The sequence below is a fragment of the Periplaneta americana genome, chromosome 11 (genome assembly GCF_040183065.1).
Source record: "Periplaneta americana isolate PAMFEO1 chromosome 11, P.americana_PAMFEO1_priV1, whole genome shotgun sequence".
NCBI lineage: Eukaryota > Metazoa > Arthropoda > Insecta > Blattodea > Blattidae > Periplaneta > Periplaneta americana.
The window spans coordinates 82,697,354-82,718,264 of NC_091127.1; the positions used below are offsets into that span (position 1 = coordinate 82,697,354).

Genomic DNA, 20,911 nt, shown 5'->3' on the forward strand with positions numbered 1-20,911 from the left:
TTCCGCGAGCGGGCCCTAACAAAATAAATGCACTGAATATTTTTTAAGGATTTGGAAGAGTCAGTGGCAGAAGTGAATTTTGTACAGATTATGATAAAATGACTTCACTTTAATTTGATAAAGTCTTCCTCTCTAGAGTGAGAATGTTCTTCTATCCACTTATATGTTAAGTTAAATTAATTTTTATTTCAATTGTTAAAATAACATTATATTAGTTTTAATCTTAGTCTTCAACTTTGTTTGTAACTTTATTATTGTACTATTGCATTCTGGATCCCTCAGTGGAGGGCAGATGATTTTTTTAAATCTTTCTCTCTCTACAATCATAATCTGTCTTTTGTTACAGTATGTATATTGAACGATTGCCACTATGGACCATTTACCATATAATCAGTATTTATTTTTATTCAAATTGATTACAAAAACTACGTTAAAACTGCACTTTGGTTGCCTCATTTATTCCAACATTAACTATCTAGTGCATGTCTACAAACACTGCATTGGACACACCAGAAATGGAGCTATGTAACCAAGCTGCAGTAGAATCCATCAATAATAACACTCGTTACTAGAAAGAGTAAATTTAAAATGCCTGAAATACTAGTGGACTAGAATAAAGTTAATAGAAACAATGTCATTTTGGAGATATTCTGAATAAATAGCTACTTTGATTTATTTGCAACAAAACCCAATAACTGTTCATGAGATCGTATTGAGATCTAGAATTAGACATCCTGTGTGGTGCCGTTGACATTATCCTCCTGTATTTTGTAACTGACATTAAAAAACAAGTGATAACACATATGACACGTATATATGTAGATTTCAGTGTGTACGTAAAAACTCACATTCAACGATTTCTCAAGGTTCCAACTCGTAAGTCAATGCGATAATTCTGAAGTTGCTGGCCTAATATTTACTTGCTAGTCGTAGGTAACTTAAATGTCCATTCTAAACAACTAGTTGTTTTAGTTAATAGAAATGGAATAAGTAGGATAAGTTGCCTAATTCCGTGATACGTTTCTTTCACTGAATGTCACGGGATTGGGTATCTTGCTTGGAAGTTCACCGATGTCTCAAAAGCAGGCCAAAAATGCACTGTCTCGAGAATGATGTCTGGCGCTAGGACGAACGCAAATCTTTGACTGACATTCAATTTAAAAAAAAGTATCACGGGATTAGGAGTATATCACAGAATTAGGCAACTTTACTCTACTTACTAGCCTCTTATTTTAGAAATTTTCTGCTAAAGCATATTCTGCAGACATGTTTTCGGAATAATAAAATTAATCTTAATTTTAATAAACAGAAATAACTTTTCAAAAGGCTTCGTGCAGGAATTAAAATTCCTATTTTTATATTCTACATTCACAGTGGCTCAGGTGGTAAAGCTTTCTGCTTCAAATGCAACAGACCAAGGTTGGTTCACGTAGGAATGTGGAGATTTCTACTTCCCATATAGATTCGGTTTGTGTTAGTTATTTTACCCTTATTCCATATTGTGTTTTGCGCCAAGCTGAACAAAGCAGACGTCGCATAGGGTTTTTCTCGGGGCACTTACGTTTCCCTTTATCATTTCACCAACACTCTCCGCCTCCCTCTCATTTTATTCATCATCGGCTGATCGGGAAGGGCTTGGGGCTCCGGGCCCCTGGGGGTTATTAGGCTACTCGTGTGCGGAACGAAACCTGGCTCTATCAGAGGCTGAGACAGGATGGCCTACCTGTTAGCGTCGGATTCACTTATACCACCGATGCCACCTATCGGACTTGAACAATCATCGCACATATAGAGGGCACAATGGGTCAATAAGTGCCTAAATGTACGGAACCGTTCCGGGCCCAGCCTCGTAAAGCCAACCAGCCAGTACTAACCCAAAAAGGAAAGAAGACTAGAGAAAATAGCGGAGAAACTGAGCCAAAAATTAAAAAAATTAAAGACTCTCTTGTACTTCATGATGGTGATGTTGATATATAATGATTTATAAATTTTCGCCATCGCCATATTCTAATGTTAGGTAATATGATTTAATTTTATTTCTGCAGCAAAATTTTTATAAGTCACGTGCATCTTTAAAACTAGCCTTACCCGCGCGCTTCGCTGCACTTGTTATAAATAAATATAATTGACTTAAATCTGCTATATTTTCAAATACAGCTTTGTTATTGTTAGTTAATACTTAATTTATTATCAATTATAAATCATTTGCTCCTGAATTAGTTTCAAAGTTGTATTTATAACTGTGAATGTAACTGTTATTACAATGCAATAAGTTCTGGAGTTGTTCGATTAATTCTACTTTTAAGCTTGGTATTATGTTAGACCTAACAGCGTCTGAAATAGAATATATTTGTAAGAACTGAAGGTTGTTACTCTCAGCTGGAGGAAGGCTTTGTTACAGAACGATACCATTTCAAATAAGGTGCTGTACTGCCCTGTATTATTTAAAACGTGTGTTGATAACGAATGTACTACTATAAGTACCTACCTAAGTTTTTAATTGGTTGTGAGGGCTCTTGAATCTCAGGAACAAAAACTTTTCCAGCAGCGCAACATATTCAAGACTATTTACAAACATGTTAAACGAATAATTCTTGCAACGAAAACAGATGCTCCCTAGACCAAATAGTCGTATTTCAATAAAATTATGTAATTACTTCATAGTTTCATCTGGTATTGTATGACGTTATGACTGAAATACCTTATGCTGTTAATTGTTTTTATTGTAACATTCGGCCATAACTGACCGAATATATAAGATCTCGCGCTCAGAGGGGTGGAGTTTGGGGTTTGAGATGGCCTACAAACCACAAGCCATGCTAAAGATGTTGGTTTGTTAATTATTCAATATGGAGTATTGTGCACTACATAGAACTATTACCTCCTATACGTTACCCTAGCTCACTCAAATACGTAATTAAGCAATATGTACTGTTATGTTCCTGAATAATTAATACTTAATATGTGCCGCGTATATATTTGTAAAATAGCAATGAAAATTTTTTCTTAGTAAGTGTTTCTTTATCTTTTCGATTTTGCTAATTTTTATAATGGTACGAATGTAATTATACATTTTTCTGAAAAATTTTCCCGTGTTAAGTATGTTTTTTGTTATTGATTTTATTAAGTGTTATAATTGTACTGATTTACGTCTTATTGTGACCAATAGATGAAAATAATCTATGCTAAAATAGCCGTAATTTACACAACACATTTTTTGTATTACACAGTTACACGAAAACTGTAGTCTACACGGGCAATTCGAGTACTTCCGCGTTTATTTTGGAAAAAATGAAAGATGAGTGCAAGACCAGCAGCTGAAGGAGTATGTAGATTGGAAGGTGGAGTAGTAAGATGAAATGAAACTAGTTTAAACAATTCAATTGTGGATACTTAAGCTTTGACGATAAACCTCGCTCAAGAAGTGAACCTAATGTATAAAATGAGGTTGTATCCACAAAACTGAGGGATGGTTATGATAATGATGTGATGATGATGATGATGATAATAATAATAATAATAATAATAATAATAATTCATTCATTCATTCATCCATTCATTCATTCATTCATAGTGATGTGTCAAGGACAGTCTTTCACTGCAAACACAACATTCTCCAGTCTTCCCTATTTTCCTCCTTCCCTTCGTCTCCACATACGATCCATATACAGTGGAAGCTCTTAAGTTCGATAGAAAACAAGTTCGACATCCTATAGTTCGACTGCTTACATAGGAGAATTAGACACGCCCCTATATGGGAACTAAGAAATGAGTTTGTAATTTGAATGGGAATTGGTTGTGTCTTGTAGTGATACTTTTGTTAAAGGAAAACAGATATTTTATTGATTAGGACATCCATATTTAATCACTGATTTTTAATTAATAAACTCTTATTTTCTATTTGAGAATTGTGCCGTTTGTGAGACGGAAATGTCGAAACCCACTGTGGTACTAGAAGCGCATACACAAGACTCGGGGCGGGCAGGAAATGTAAGTACAGTACTGTATTCGTTGATGGATAACCAATAAGAATTTGTATTCATTTCACCTGCCACACCTACTACCCTTATTGGACTGAACTTTCAATTCTGTTTAGTCGAACGTAGGAGAGTCCACTGTATCTTAATGTTGTTTGGCCCAAACAGAAGTGTTGATAGATTTCTTTGCGCTCGCTAACCTCGAAATTTCCCGCTTGTCAACAATAATATACTAGGTCCGATAGTGCAATTTTCTGTCTTCTACTTGCCGTGACAGATCAGAATATTTCATTGTATTATGGTGACAAGTCAGAGAAAATTCGATAGTGTGTAAACTGAATTGTATTTTAGAATAGCTTAGCTGCAAGAAAATGAAAATATAATTACTGTAATGTGTTTTAATGTCTGTTTCTTCTGTATTCCATTTTTGTAATCACTATTGGACAAAAATTTAAACCAAAGACGTTACAAGACAACACATGAGAAGAAGTAGCTAACATTTCGAAAGCAGAACTACAACGTGTGAATCAAAATGTGTTTAGATGCTACAACTTCTTTCGCTGCAAACCCAGCATTCTCCAATTTTTCTATTTTCTGCCTTCTTCTTAGTCTCTGAATATGAGCCATATATCTTAATGTCGTCTGTCATCTGATATCTTCTTCTTCCCCGAATTTTGCCCCGTTCATCATTTCTTTCAGCGTGTCCTTCAGTAGGCAGTTTTTCTTAACCAGTGACTCACCCAATTCTTTTTCTCTTTTGATCAGTTTCACCATTATTCTTTTTTCACATAGTCTTTCTAGCACAGATTCATTTCTTATTTTGTCTGTCCATTTCATATGCTTTATTCTTCTCCATACAATATTTCTAGTCGTTTCTCTTCACTTCGTCGTAAAGCCCATGTTTCTGGCCATACAATCCTCACTTCACAATGCACTTCACCGGACTCTTCTTCAACTTTTTTTGTTACAGAGATCTGCAAAAAATGTTCCTTTTTCTATTAAAGGCTTCCTTTGCCATATAATAATAATAATAATAATAATAATAATAATAATAATAATAATAATAATAATAATAATAATATGAAATCTATAGTACACCTAATGGCATCAGGTACTAAGTTTGGAAGCCTACTCATAATATCAGTTAAATTTCCCAATTACTGCACCGTGTATACTTTCAAGTTGCAAAATGTACGGAGAGAATTCCTTCCACGCCGCCGATAATTACAATACAGGGAGGATTAGTTAAATGGGTAGCTCTTTGGAATAAAGGATTTACTTGTTTTTCACAGTCAATTGAAAGGACAATTTTTGTATTCGAGAAAAATAAATTTCTCGATGAATTATTTTGAGTTTAAGGTTTGTTGTCATAATTTTGTCCCCTCTTGACAAGTAACATTGTTAGAATTTTTTACAAGCGACTAATTTTATTCCATACTTCTGTCAATATTAAATATTGATTTTCGTCTTGTTAGAATGGAATTGAGTATACGGAAATCAATGCTATGGAAATTTGTTCAGATCCAATTACATGCATCTGTCTGAACCGTTCACTTATAATAATTATAATCCGATATACAGAGTGAATCATTAATGTGATTAATTTCAGGGGATTATTCTTTGAGAAATTCCAAAGAAAAAAGTTCAATGCAATTTTGCTCGTTTTTGTTAGCTTTTCGAGACAAAAATTGTTTTATATAAAGCATTTCATAGCGTATTTTTGGGAAAGCTATTGATTTAATTCCCACTATGCTCAGTCAATTTAAGGGAGAAGTGTATTATGGTAGTAAATTATTGAAATAATTTTAGTTTTGTCCTTTAAATATGCAGAACTTTGATCGGAATAAATGTGACTTTTCGTTCTGGAAAGGAATTTTACAATGTTGCATTTGTTCGGATCGAATTTCTGCACATTTGAAAGACGAAACTAAATTTTTTAAATACTTTATTATAATATGCTGTTCTCTTAAATTGACAGAATTAAATCAATGGCTTTCCCAAAACACTCTATGTAATGGTTCATATAAAATAATCTTTTTCTCGAAAAGGCAGCAAAAGCGAGCAAAATTGTATTAAATGTTTTGGTTTGAAATGCCTCAAAGAATAACCCCTGAAATTGATATTACTTACGGTTCATTCTGAATAGTATGTTGTTTTGAGATTACGAAAAACTTCCTCGCGTGAAAAATATAAAATTTATTTTCTTCTTTACCTGCACAGTAAAGGTATTGATTTCATTTCTATATATTATCTTGTAAATAATATTACAAGAAAATGAACGAAAATCGGAAATAATATTCGCAGTTGATAAAGAACCGAACTGTTTCATAATGCATAGAACTTATAAAGAGAAAGTATGTGTCACCTTCATGACGCTGGTTTTTATTACATTTCCTGTAAGTTTAGTAGTTCCACCTTGAAAACCTATTAACGGATTTTTTTTACTAACACCGCGCTTATTGGCGTTTGTTAACTGTCTTATTTTAATAATATTTCGTAATTATTATTTTTATAATGTAAAAGAATTCTTTACTTTAGGAGCCGTGCTTCGCACTTCATGTTACCTAACTATGCACTTACATAAAATCAGTGCTGCAGCGGTGTGCGCAGCACGTTTATACAATATTTTCAGATTTCATGTTAACAGCAAGCGATATTTCACACTTGTATAGAAATTATAGTGTACCATGTCTCAGATGGCCATGAACATACAATGCTCTGTTGTTATGAAGCAATTGGCGCTTGGTACTAAAAGACAGTAATGTTCACAAGCGTGGTTCCTGCAATTAAACAAGTGACCATCAAATCTCTTTTAAAATGTTTGCATTCCTGAAAAATATCGCACAGTGCTGACCACTTAGAAAGGAAATAAACTAAATATGAATAACTATAGCCGTTGCAACATAACAGGTGCTAGTACGAGCGATGATAATGGAGATTCGGAACGCACACACACATTCCTGTATGTGTAAAAAACTTGAATCCTCTCTAATGGACAGCTTTTGGCTTACGAGTTATTGTGGTCATTTAATTCAAAATTTTAGGAACTTGTATGTCTGCGCCTTTACACTGCCATACTATCATTTTAAATAATTGAAAATAATAAGGAAACATTGCAATAACGAGCTATGAAATTCTAAAGATTATTTCTGCAGTGTTCGGGAAAAGTGACAGGTCAGTTTCCACAAACCTTTTTTGATAATTTATTGACAACTTACGGAACATCTGCTCGCTTGGAAAAAAATACATAAGTATTCCTCTCATTACAATAATTCATACAGAAAAAAAATCAAATCGACATAAACCAGTGTACTGTTGTCACGCCAGGAGAAGGCGGCTGAAGTATATATTTAGATGGGGCGGAGGGGAAACAGTCGCGCATGCGCACCGCGCTGTTCACTGCAATATTCCTGTTTCACAAACATCTAGTGCACGTGTCTATGAATCTTTGCGACTTTGTGAAAATAATAGTGGGGTTTTTACTGTAGTGTTTTATTAGTTTCAACAAGACAATTGTTTTCAGTATACCACAAATCTTGCATTGCTTTAGTTATCCTTTGCTTTTCGTGTTAATAGTGTTGATAATAATATAGTTAATAGAATTTATGTTATTGTATACTGTTATTTAGGTTTATAGCAGTTTTATGTTTATTATAAATATGTCGACAAAGAGGAAACAAGGATTGACAATCTATAGCGAAGAAAGGAATATTATTAGAAGTGCAAAATAATTCTGTGATGAAGAAAAAGAACAACAGTGCCTTTGCATTCCTCTTACGAAACCTACAGCAAAGGTAGAAAAGTACTCTAATCTATCCACAAGAACAATACAGCGTATAAGAAATGAAATGAAAGACTGCACAGAAGAAAGTGCGTTGTCGACACCTGAGGGAGAAAAAAAATGTAAACGTCCAGACTACCGAAACGCAAATGTAGATGACTTCGACGGGAGATTTACAAAAAAGATATAATTGAGAATTTTTATTTGAAAAAGAGGGCCACCGGCGTAGCTCAGGAGGTAGCGCGTTTGCCTGCTGACCTGCAGTTGTGCTCGGGAGTGAGTTCGATTCCCGTTTGCGCTGACTATCTGATTGGGTTTTTTCCGAGGTTTTCCCAAGCGGAAGGCGAATGTCAGGTAATCTATGGCGAATCCTTGGTTTCATTTCGCCAAATACCATATCGCCATCATCAATTCAATCGACACTGAAGAAGCTAGTAGTTATTACAGTGTCGTTAAATAACAAGTAAAAAAATAGCTGCAACAAATGTCTACCCTTTTACAAGAGAAAATTGATTTGAAATGAAAGACAACATTAAGACGAATACTGAAGAAAAAGGATTTCAGGTGGAAGAAGTGTGCAGCAAAAAAAATTGAGGAAAACACTGTAAATTAGAATACGTGAAGATATCTACAGCAAATAAGAAACCTTAGGAAAGTGGAAAAAACGATTTTGTATCTGGACGAAATGCGGATAGATAGGCCTACCAATTTAACGTTTCCCAAGTTCTGGCACGATAAAAATGTTACGGGAGTTTTGACTATCGTAAATGTGTCCAGAACACTCGTTGTTCATCAGGATGGGGGCGGTGGGGCTAATGGCTTTGTTGAGAGATTCGAATTAATATACACGCCTGGAACATAAACAGACGATTATCATGGACAGATCATACTCCAGAAATTTTGAAAAATGTGATAATGATAGTCATAGCGACAACACCGAAGATGCGGAATCTTTTATGTCTGACTCCGTTCCCTTGTAGCCAAGTAAGTGGACTGAAGTTTTCAGGTCAGAGTGTAGCGTAAAGTTCCCCCGTCCCGCCTATCTACTCCCCGCGCCAACTCGTAGCGCGAAGACAGTAAGTTGTCAAGAAAGTACCAAAAAAGGTTTGTGGAAACTGACTTACGTCACTTTTCCCGAGCACTGCAGATTTAAGAACGAATGTTGCTAACTACATATCATGCAAAGGCATGTTATAACTAGAGCCCGGATGTTAGGCAAAATGCCTTTTTAAACTGAGAGAATGTATGAAAGACCTATTAGAGATAAACACGTTTCCACACATTTGGGGACGATAGGCCCAATTTTTATTTTGTCATTTTTGCCTATTTTAGCTCCCGTTGCCTATTGTAAGGTTAAATGCCTTTTTTTTTAGCCTTTTTACGTCGTTATTGTACATTTGCTATATTTTTTAATGCATTTAAAATAAACCGCATATAAATTATGTCAAAAGACCAAAAAAAAGAGCGGTTGTACAAATTAAAAATATATATTCACCTCACACATATTTGCTGAGAATCTTATTCTCCAGCATTACATATGTTTCTAAGAAGTTGTAAACTTTTCTCCCCTACGGATTCCATCTTTTATGTCACTTAACAAATATGTCTCAGTGCTCAGGTCACTTCGGGGTTTACCACGAAAGAAAGGGGATGAGGGAAGTATTAAAAGCAAGTCTCCAGGTCCCGTTACTGTTGCTTGCACGCACAAGTCACGCGTACTTTGAAGTCTCTAATCCCTCCTCACACCCCTCTTTTTGAGACAATACACAGTCCACAGTCGGGTCAGTCGGTTTTTCTCGATCTCTGAAAGAATGTAAGAGACAGTCCTTCTGAAATATGTTGTTTTAAGTTTGCTCCAATCATTTCAGTAGAAGTATAATGATATTTTCCCACTATGAAAAACGTTCTCTCAGACAGGTGGCTCACTATGATAGCTGAAAACTTAAAAAGCATCTTGTTGTGACATGTAACTAAGGAAAGTGAGTACCGTGTGGGATAGTTTATTAAGTATTTGTCTATTTTTTGTCTGTTTCCGTGAATAATAAATGCCTATTCCACTGCCTATTTTTACTATATTAGTGCTTATATGCCTGCTTATTTTAACCAAAATAAATGCCTAAACATCCGGGCTCTAGTTATAACACTTGAATCGAGTCTTGAAATTGTAATATTACCGAAAATCACTCAATTGTTTGTGAAGGATTATTCAAACTTACATTTTTGTGTTTATACATGATGTGAAACGGCTCTAATAGTTTGTGAACTTCATTAAATATCAAAAATCAAATTTTACAATCAACATATCCGAGTGATCTTATTCATTGGGCGTTATCACGGTATCCTTTGTTTCCTATTGAATGTTATTTCTGATTTTAACATGTAATTCGAGGCACGCTTCACGTGCTGACACATTTATTTGAAAACACTTAAGGGAATCAGCATGATAAAACAGAGATTGTCTGCGATTTAATTAAATTCCACAGAAGAAACATCATTCCTGGAATTAGTTATTTCAGTATTAATCCGAAAACTTTCCACCGTAAGTGGACACTAAAAACTATGTGACCAATTTTAATTATGTTTTCATAGTAATTACAGAAGTAATACAGGGTTGTTTCCGATCTCTAGTAAGGAATTTGAATGACGTCATATGCGTCAGGAATCATACCGACAGCTGAATTGAGGCGAAAGGTGACAGATCAGTACTGAGTAATTTCATAATCAGAGTGCACGGTGTATCACAGTAGCAATGCCCAAGAAAATCGAGCCTTTTTGGGAGGAGTACATAACAACCCTTTCCGCCCCCAAGTACAGTTACGTGAAAATCATAGGAGCCTGCAAAAAACACTGTTTTCGTTATTTACAAGAGAGGCATCTTGTGTGTACCTAATAAGACTGCCAAAGCTCGGATGGGATTAATTCCAGAGTGGAAAAAGCAAGCAAGCACTCTCCGTCACAAGTCGCCGCACCCCACGAGAGGATACAAATTAATTCCATTCGAGCTTTACCAATCTTATTAAGTACACAAAAGATTCCTTTCTTGAAAATAACGAAACCTCGTTTATTGAAGGCTTCTTTTATTTTCACTTAACTGTACTTGGCATTGGAAAGAGTCGTAATGTACCTCTTCCAAAAAGGCTCGATTTTCTTGGAAATTTCTGCTATGAGTCGCCGTGCACTCTGACTATGAGATCACTCACTACTGGTCTGTCACCTCGCGCCACAGTTCAGCTGTCGCGAGACTCCTGACGCACATGATGTCATTCAAATTCGTTATCAGAGATCGGAAACAACCCTGCAATAATAAGTTTTATATGTCCAGGATAAACGATTTCACATCTTAGGCTTAAAGATTCAACCCTATTTTTTCAAGTTAATATTAACTTAAATTTAGCTTCCGTGTCTTGGATTTGTTATAACTTGTCAGAGAAACAAATTCAAGTAGTAGCTTTTCATATATTACTGTTACTGAATGAATTTTAACTCTGATATTATTTCCATTTGTAAATGTAATTCTTGGAATCATTGACACATGAGACAAGTAATATGTAAAAGTTTAAGAAGTAACAGTTAATGTACGAAGTGGAGGTAATACGAGTATAACAGTGTATATTATAACATCTTATCCCTTGGATAGAGTACTACAAAAAATTTTAAGGGGTTGAAACAGGTTACAGCAATAAAAGTTTCGAAATATTCAACATTTTTTCCTCCATTACTGTATCTTGTACAATAATGAAAATTAGTATATGTAAAACACTGCCCTTCTGCTGTATGCAAAAAATATTTTTATGATTTAAACAAAATTTACATTTTTTTTTTTTTTTTTTTTTTCAAAATTCAAAATGGTAACAGTCCACTGTGCAGTGATGAAGCGTTTCCCTCATAACTCAAAAACTATCCAACATTCGGTGATGACTTTTTTTGGTGTGTATTTATGTATGTCATTTCTACAATATGTCGCGAAATTACTTCTCTATCTGTGATAGATTGTCTGATAAAAATAAATTCATTTTTAAAAATGGTCAAATATCAGTATTTTCTTCTAACAAAAAATAAAAAAAAAAATATTTGTTAATGAATGTAGTTGAAAGAGGATGATATTGTAAACATGAATTTCAGCAACAAAATAAAAGAGAGAGCACATGAAAGAGTTAACAAGTTTATGAGTTGTAAGGGAAACGCTTCATCACTGCACAGTGAATTGCCACCATTTTGAATTTTGAAAAAATGTATAAATATTCCTTTTTAAATCGTAAAAATGTTTTTTTTCATATAGCAGAAGGACAGTGTTTTACATATACCAATTTTGATTATTGTATAGGATACAGCAATGGAAAAAAAAATGTTGAATATTTCCAAACATTTTGCTGCTGTAAGCTGTACCTCACCCCTTAATACCATATTAGTTCCAAATGAATATTTTTCTAACATTCTTTTACTCGACAAGTGCTATCCTTACGATTTTGATCTTTACTCCTATCATTAGAGAAATAAAATGGATGGTTTTCTTGCAAATTAAATAAAAAGATTAACACTCATCGTTGTTTCTTGTCATTAGGAAGTCTCGCAATCCTACTGCAATGGCGAAGGGACGGAGGCTGCTATTCAGACCGAGTCAGTGTGTGTATTCGTAGGTGAGCCGGCGATGTGTTATTGCCAAACTACAGACTTTCAGCCTAATTTTCTAATTAACTTTGCACTTAATTACAGAACTCATAATAGATTTTTATTTATTTTGATGTATTCTATTACTCCCTTCATTATAAACAGTTATATCACTTCCGTCCTGTATAGCTGAGATGTTGTCGTTGTTGCCTAAATGCTGCATCTAACATTAACGTCATTAACAGTCTTGTTCTCCAATACTTTGAGGTCTTGGAATCTTCACAAAGAGCTGAAGTTAAACTTAAGAAAGAAATTTTACTGAAAATTAAATTTAAAATTTTAACCGCTAACCCTTTGACTTGCTTCGGCATGAAAAATATTTACCAATAATGCATTTACAATTCGAATGCAATCAAATGCGTTTGTACAGTTTCCAAACGAAAAAGTGGCCGCTCTCTAGAAGCAAGTTCCCTTCGGGTATCTTCGCTACAATTCGGAGACAGGCGATGTTGCGTGTTGTTGGACCACGTTGCCTGATATCTACAGTTACAATTAAAACATTTTGTGTGTTGCTTTAGAGCGTATTGGTAGCGTTGTGGCCTCGTGTTCGTGAGGTCCTGCATTCGAATACAAACTAGTGCTTTTTATGTTTTTATTTTTGTGTTTTTTGGAGAGAGAGATTATTTTAGTAATTAACATCAGGGGAATGTATTATGCCATGACTTTATCATTATTTATTATGACATTGTGGCTGCAAATGGAAAGAAAAAAAAATTTATTCTCAACAAAAATATCTTTCGTGGCATAAACAAAACAAACTTACTGGCATCTGCCTTAGAACATTCAAACAATTAAGCGTTCAAAAAACAAAACAAAAAGCTACGATTCAATATTTAGTCTATCTTCCCCATATCTCGATCACATCTTCCAGTCCATTGGGCATGATATCGACTAATCTTTGCAAATAGCCACTGTTCTAAGATACGACATTCCAGGCATCCTGGACATACATTAATAAGTGTTCTGCCCATGGGCAGGTATTTCACTGCAAACCCAGCATTCTCCAATTTTTCCTATTTTCTGCCTTTCTCTTAATCTCCGCATATGATCCACATATCTTAATGTCGTCTATTATTCTTCTCAACCAGTGGCCCAACTAATTCCTTTTTCTCTTTCTAATCAGTTTCAGCATCATTCTTTCTTCACCCACTTTTTCCAACACAACTTCATTTCTTATTCTGTCTGTCCACTTCACACGCTCTGTTCTTCTCCACATCCACATTGCAAGTGCTTCTATTTGTTTCTCTTCATTTCGTCGTAATGTCCATGTTTCTTCCCCATACAATGCCACACTCCACACAAAGCACTTCACTAGTCTCTTCCTTAGTTCTTTTTCCAGAGGTCCGCAGAAGATGCTCCTTTTTCTATTAAAAGCTTCCCTTGCTCATGTTTGCAGTGTTTCTTGGGAAGGATAAATGCAGTAACTTCCCGTTGCTTTCCGCACACCACTGTTTCTTTCGCATCTTATTATATCCCAGGGGGCCAAAACGTGAGATGAGGAGAGTGGATTTGACTAGTTGGGCCCTTCGGACTTCACCGAAATTCACCACAAGGGTTAAATATTAGTTCTATCAGGATTTGTGACCCTATCAGAGACCGGGATATCCCAATTAGCCTTTGCCCCTCGCATCCTGGACTAGCTTCTATAAATCATCAAAAAATCTTGGAGGGGGATTGGGCCAATTTTTCCGCAAATGTTTCTATACTTGTGCCCTCGTAGCTCAGTCGGAAGAACTTTGGAATTTAGATGTCAACGTCGTAGGTTCAATTCCTCTTCACTCCTTTTCATTTCACAGTGTTTTAAGATAGTATAATGTAATAATTTAAAATTAAAAATTAACACCAGTATTATGCAACTCTATTGTTCCAAACCTAATATTAAACTCGTGTTATTTATATCCCTAAAGAACGATAACTGAATATAAATTATAACTTGAATATTATTTATATAGCTGAAAAACAATAACAATATAAATAACTTGAATATCATTTATATAGTATCACTAAAGAACGATAACAGAATATAAATGATAAATATCGGTTTCTTTAATTAATATATTATAAAATATATTATTAATTATTTAAATAAAATAGCCTATTTTACAACGAAAAATGGTTATTTATATTGTAACAATTACATAAAATACAGATGATTTATGTCGCGAAAGAACAATAACAGAATATAAATAACTTGAATATTATTTATAACGCTGAAGATCGAAAACAGAATATAAATGACAATTTGAATATTATTTATATTGCTAAAGAACGATAACAGAATATAAATAACGTGAATATTATTCATATTGTTAAAAAAAGATAATAGAATATAAATGATGACTTGAATATTATTTATATCGCTAGAGAACGATAACAGAATATAAAAAATTGTAACTTGAATATTATTTATATCGCTAAAAGAACGATAACGAAATATAAATTTCTTCAATATTATTTATATCGATAAAGAACGATAACAGAACATAAATGATAATTTGAATATTATTTATATCGCTAATGAACGATTAAAAAATAAAATGAAAATTTGAACAAGGCCCGAACTCACAACCTTCGAATTACTAAGCGAGCACTGTGCCGCTGGTCTACGAGACATACACATGGAACAATTCCATAGTTCCGGAACTTCTTCTACAAGCACATGCATCGTGTAACATCCCCGTGACTGAAGTGGACTTAGAAAATATTCGCTATTCACGAATGCGGCCACTTTTTTTTTTTTTTTTTGACAACTGTACAGAAATAAAATATAGAAGAAGTAAATCACCGAAATCAGTGTTGTATCTGATGAGTTCTTTTGAAGGATTGATCATTCAAATAAAACGTAGCAAATATTTTTAAAGGCTGTGAGCGCCTTTCCTCTAGGCAATCCACCTGACGATCTAAGTGAGAGGGTTTCATATGCTCTAGGCTTGCTTACGATAACATTGGACTTGTTAAATAATGCAAACTCAAAACACCATTCGCCATACTCAATCACGTGCACAGATCAGATACAAACCACGTGTCCCCATCAAATTCAGATATGTAATAGTCCTTTAATCTATGGAATGAAACCATATTAACTCCATGACGTTGTTCGCTAGATAAAGATAAGAGTCGCAACACTTTATGTGACAAACACGATGATAATGAATTAGGGAAAAATAGTGACAGCATGAACAAAACTATACTTACTTACTTACTTACTTACTTACTTACTTACTTACTTACTTACTTACGTACTTACTTACTTACTCACTGGCTTTTAAGGAACCCGGAGGTTCATTGCCGCCCTCACATAAGCCCGCCATCGATCCCTATCCTGTGCAATATTAATCCACTCTCTATCATCACATCCCACCTCCCTCAAATCCATTTTAATATTATCTTCCCATCTACGTCTCGGCCTCCCCAAAGATCTTATTCCCTCCGGCCACCCAACTAACAACTCTATTTGCATTTCTGGATTGGCCCATACGTGCTACATGCCCTGCCCGTCTCAAACGTCTGGATTTTATGTTCCTAATTATGTCAGGTGAAGAATACAATGCATGCAGTTCTGCGTTGTGTAACTTTCTACATTCTCCTGTAACTTCATCCCTCTTAGCCCCAAATATTTTCCTAAGCACCTTATTCTCAACACCCTTAACTTGTGTCCAAGTTTCACAGCCATAAAGAACAACCGGTAATATAACTGTTTTATAAATTCTAACTTTCAGATTTTTTGACAGCAGACTGGATGATAAAATCTTCTCAACCGAATAATAACAGGCATTTCCCATATCTATTCTGTGTTTAATTTCCTCCCGAGTATCATTTATATTTGTTACTGTTGCTTCCAGGTATTTTAATTTTTCCACCTCTTCAAAGGATAAATTTCCAATTTTTATATTTCCATTTCGTACAATATTCTCGTCATGAGACATAAAATAATAATAATAATAATAATAATAATAATAATAATAATAATAATAATAATAATAATAAAATAATAATAATAATAATAATAATAATAATAATAATAATAATAATAATAACAATGATAATAACAAAAACAATAATAATAATCTTATTATTATTATTATTATTATTGTTATTATTATTATTATCATCATCATCATCATTCTCTGTGGCGCTACAGCACTTTAAAGCCCAGACCGACCAGCCGGCTGCTGACCTCACGTCCAAATACCGAAGCAGAGGTACACGATCATCCAACCAGAATGGAGGTATCATGTGGTTACCACGATGATCTCCCCAACCGTTACAGCTGGCTTTCGTAACCGTATTTCGCTACCTATCGTAGCTCCCCAAGTGCATCACGATGCTGATATTGCCATGCACTGCTTACCCATAACACATTTCAGCGAGTGCTGAAGACCACTGTTATAGAATATCGGCGTTGTTCCTGCAATAACTCCTATGTGCAAAATATAAAATTGTTCAGTAGGAAGGAAAACACATATATTCATTCTATATCAGTAGTACATAGGAGACTGTGAATTCTTAAATTTTCGATAAAAAGAAATATAATTACATATAGGAGATTTTATTATTTGCTGTATAACTGTTTAAGTTGTTTAATAGAACAAAAATATGAAAAGTGATAAGTATGTCGCATAGGAGTTATTGCAGGAACAACGACGATATGAAATACTAGCATTAATCGAGTTATTGAAAATGTTGTAGATGTTTTCTCGTAGAAAGGAAATGGTTCTTCTAGTACAAAAGCAAACTGACATTCAAAAATGTAGGTAAATGTTTTCTGTAGGTAGACCTGTTTATATTTTTAATATAAAATAGGCATACCGGCACTAACTCGCTCTGTAGTTTAGACTCAAATTAAAATCATGACTTTGGTGATTGATATAATATATTTACTATATTCAACTTGTTTTTATAGGTTATTTTTTTCTACTACGATAAAATATTCTTCGAATTTCATTTCTTGTAACAATAATATTAAGAGTAGTGTACACACATAAAGGCTACCGGTATTGAATGCACTGAATTGTCATGAAACTTAAATTTGTTACAGATCAATAATAACAGAAAGTTTCACTCTAGAGAGCATTAAGTTACACACTGACACTTCACTGATCTTTTGCGTATTCATTCATTGACTTTGATCGTTTGGTACACTTTTCCATGTGATAACGTTTACATTTGTGATTACACAGTTCTCAGACACATGTTTCTCCCGGCTCGTGATATTTCTTGATTGAACACACTTTGTGATGGAACCCATGTATGGCGTATCGTGTGGTGATGTGTCGCTGCTCCTGATTCTCTTTCGTCTAGTTCCTATCAATCATAGCGCCGGTTCCGTAGAACTCGAGGTCAATTTCCCTCCTTTTTTTACTCTCTTCCATCTGCTTGTCGTATGCTGCGGTGGATGGCAAGTGTATTTTTAGTCTGATGTCTTCGGTGTGGAACTATTCTTTGGTCAGTTCGTATACTAGCCTCGATGGTGCATTCATGTCTACTCTTAGTAAGCATTTCAAATATCGGGATTTTATTTTCTCAATTTTTTCTATATCATTCCTGGTCATCTTTCCTCATATCAGGTCTATACCATATGCTACTATTGGTGATATTGAGGTATTGAACTGCATCATTGCTGTGTCTAGTGATAGTTTGTAAAGATCTTTGATGCTATAGCCTTAAGGGGTTAGGTACAGCTTACAGCAGTAAAAGTTTTGGAAATATTCAACATTTTTTTCCACCGTTACTGTATCTTGTACAATAATGAAAATTTGTATGTGTAAAACACTATCCTTCTGCTATATGAAAACAATATTTTTAAGATTAATTTTTTTTTCAAAATTCATAATAGTGTTAGTTCACTGTGCAGTGATGAAGCGTTTCCCTCATAACTCATTAACTTGTTAACTTTTTCATGTTATCATTTTATTGCTGAAACTCATGTTTACAATATTATGCTCTTTTAGCTATATTCCTTTATAAATAATATATATTTTTTATTTTGTGTTAAAAGAAAATACTGATATTCGACCATTTTTGTAATGAATTTCTTTTTTATCAGACAATCTATCAAAGGTAGAGAAGTGATCTTGCATCATATTGCAGATATGACATGCATAAATACACACAAAAAATTTCATAACAGAATGTTGGATAGTTTTTGAGTTGTGTGGGAAAAGCTTCATCACTGCAAAATGAACTGAACATTGAAAATAAAAATGAAAATATTTTTATCGGTAAAAAATATATATATAATATTTTTTTTCCATATAGCAGAAGGACAGTGTTTTACACATAATAATTTTCATTATTGTACAAGCTACAGTAATGGAGCGAAAAATGTTAAATATTTCCAAAATTTTACTGCTGTAACCTGTACCTAACTCCTTAATAGCTGCTGCTGATCTCTCTTGTATATGATAGCAGAATGATCTCACTGTTGTTTGCAGTGTAATGCCAAGAAATTTGAGTCTATTGACGACCTCTAAGGGTTCGTCGTTTAGATTCAGCGTATCGTTCTTGGCAGCTCTTCCTCCTCTTCTGAATGTCATCTGGACGATTTTATCAGAGTTTTTATGGAGGCCGTTTTCTTTGACCAATTTCTCCAGTTCCCGTAGGATTTCTTGCAGTTCCGTTTTATTTGGTCCATCCAGGATCATATCGTCCGAGTACATTATATCGTCGTTGGTCCTGCAATAACTCCTATGTGCAAAATACAAAATTTTTCAGTAGGAAGAAAAAACACATTTATTCATCTTATGGCAGCAGTACATAGGAGACTATGAATTCTTACATTTACGAAACAAAAAAATATAATTACATATAGGATATTTTATTATTTGCTGCATCACTATTTAAGTTATTTAATAGCGCAAAAATCTGAAACAATCGATAAATATGTCACATAGGAGTTATTGTAGGAACAACGACGATATATCGTGTTGACCGGAAGTTTTTGAGGATGTCTATGACGTTAGCAGTGGCTACGTTGAACAGTAGCGGACATATAGGATCCCCTTGTAACACTCCGTTTGTTTGCCTTATAGATCAGCGGTGACCAAAACTCGAACTGCAGTGATTACATGCAATAGACAGCCTATGAAGTAAGGAGACTGAGGAAAGGTACTTGGCATGAAAACTACAACCAGTGGTGGTTCCTGTACTAACATCTTGATCAATTCCGCGGATAAAAATCTTAAGCTTTGCTGGATCAGTAATGTCACTGCTGTCATCAAGAGCCAGTGAAAAATATACGATTTTTCTTGCTTCTTTTTATAATTTCCTCTCGAATATAATTAGGAATTTTGTGAATTCTTCTTTCGATGGTTGTCGAGAAATTCGTAGTTTTTTCAAAATTAAAAACTTCTTATGAACATGTTATTTAAGCTATTTTAATCATTACTCTTTTGAGAAATTCTGTTCTATTAAAAGAATTTAGAGCACGAGATATTTCAAACCCCATTAGGTAGCTGACTTCCTTACACTTATTTATGTCCCCTTTCTCTTCCTGGCTATGATTTAAGACATGTCAATTCCTGGCGTTTAACAGTTCGTTGGCACATAATATTGAATCAGTTTTTCTACAATATTATTACTAAATGAATAGCTAATAAATAGTTACCTTCATATAAAGATTAAGAAGATTAAAATTGACATAAAATCTAATAATTTTATCCTTCTAGGAAAAAGATCTAAAAATATCAATATTCATGCACGTATAGAAGAATTATGGAAACACATACTTAGCGGTCAACAACAACAACAATAATAATAATAATAATAATAATAATAATAATAATAATAATAATAATAATAATAATACATTATTCAGCTTAGGAATTAATGTTTCTATATACTCCTAATTGAACCGTTGAACAAAGTAAACCTGTTACATTTTGTCCGACAGAATAACAAAAACGTTCTTCTCATTCTTTACGAAACCACCTCTTACTGCTTGTAGAGACCAAAGACGTTGTAGTTATATATCTAGACACATAATTGGCGCTGATGTCGTGTATAAATTTGAAACCTCTCGCGCAGGTTCGCGCGACGCCATGTCTTGAGAGCAGAAGCACTTTATCAAGCATCAACACATGGAGATTCACGTGTTCATTTGTGTTGTTTACTTTCAATAGTGTGTTGATTTGTGTTGTCTACTTTTAATAGTGCATTAAAGTTAAAGTTAACAGCAAGTTTAGTTTTTAGCGATTGATGGAGTGCATTAATAGTCATTTCTAATAATAAAATTAGTGTATTTTAAAAATGCGTAATATCTTCGAAGTGTGAATGCGTTCCTACAACTTAGAGATGCACGTTCCTAACGTGTAGATGTTATTAATTGAATTTAATTGGGTGACTAGTGCCATTCTTTATGGTGAATTCGTGTACAACGTTTAATTGTACGTATACGTACAAGGAAGGATCTGGAAGTACTTTATCAACACATGGAGATTCACGTGTTCATTTGCGTTTCCTTTTAATAGTGTGTTAATTTGTTTTT

At 34.2% G+C, this 20,911-nt stretch overlaps 2 protein-coding genes across 2 annotated transcripts in view; both read right to left on the bottom strand.

The window, feature by feature from the left end:
- LOC138708532 (uncharacterized) overlaps positions 1 to 19,085 on the bottom strand; it is a 39,185-nt gene extending 20,100 nt beyond the window's left edge. Inside the window, exon 1 of the mRNA XM_069838647.1 lies at positions 18,791 to 19,085. Coding sequence (XP_069694748.1) covers positions 18,791 to 19,085 — 295 coding nt within the window. The remainder of the gene's footprint in view (positions 1 to 18,790) is intronic.
- The window catches only part of LOC138709155 (synaptic vesicle glycoprotein 2B), a 342,436-nt gene that overhangs the window by 303,607 nt on the left and 17,918 nt on the right, over positions 1 to 20,911 (bottom strand). The window lies entirely within an intron of this gene.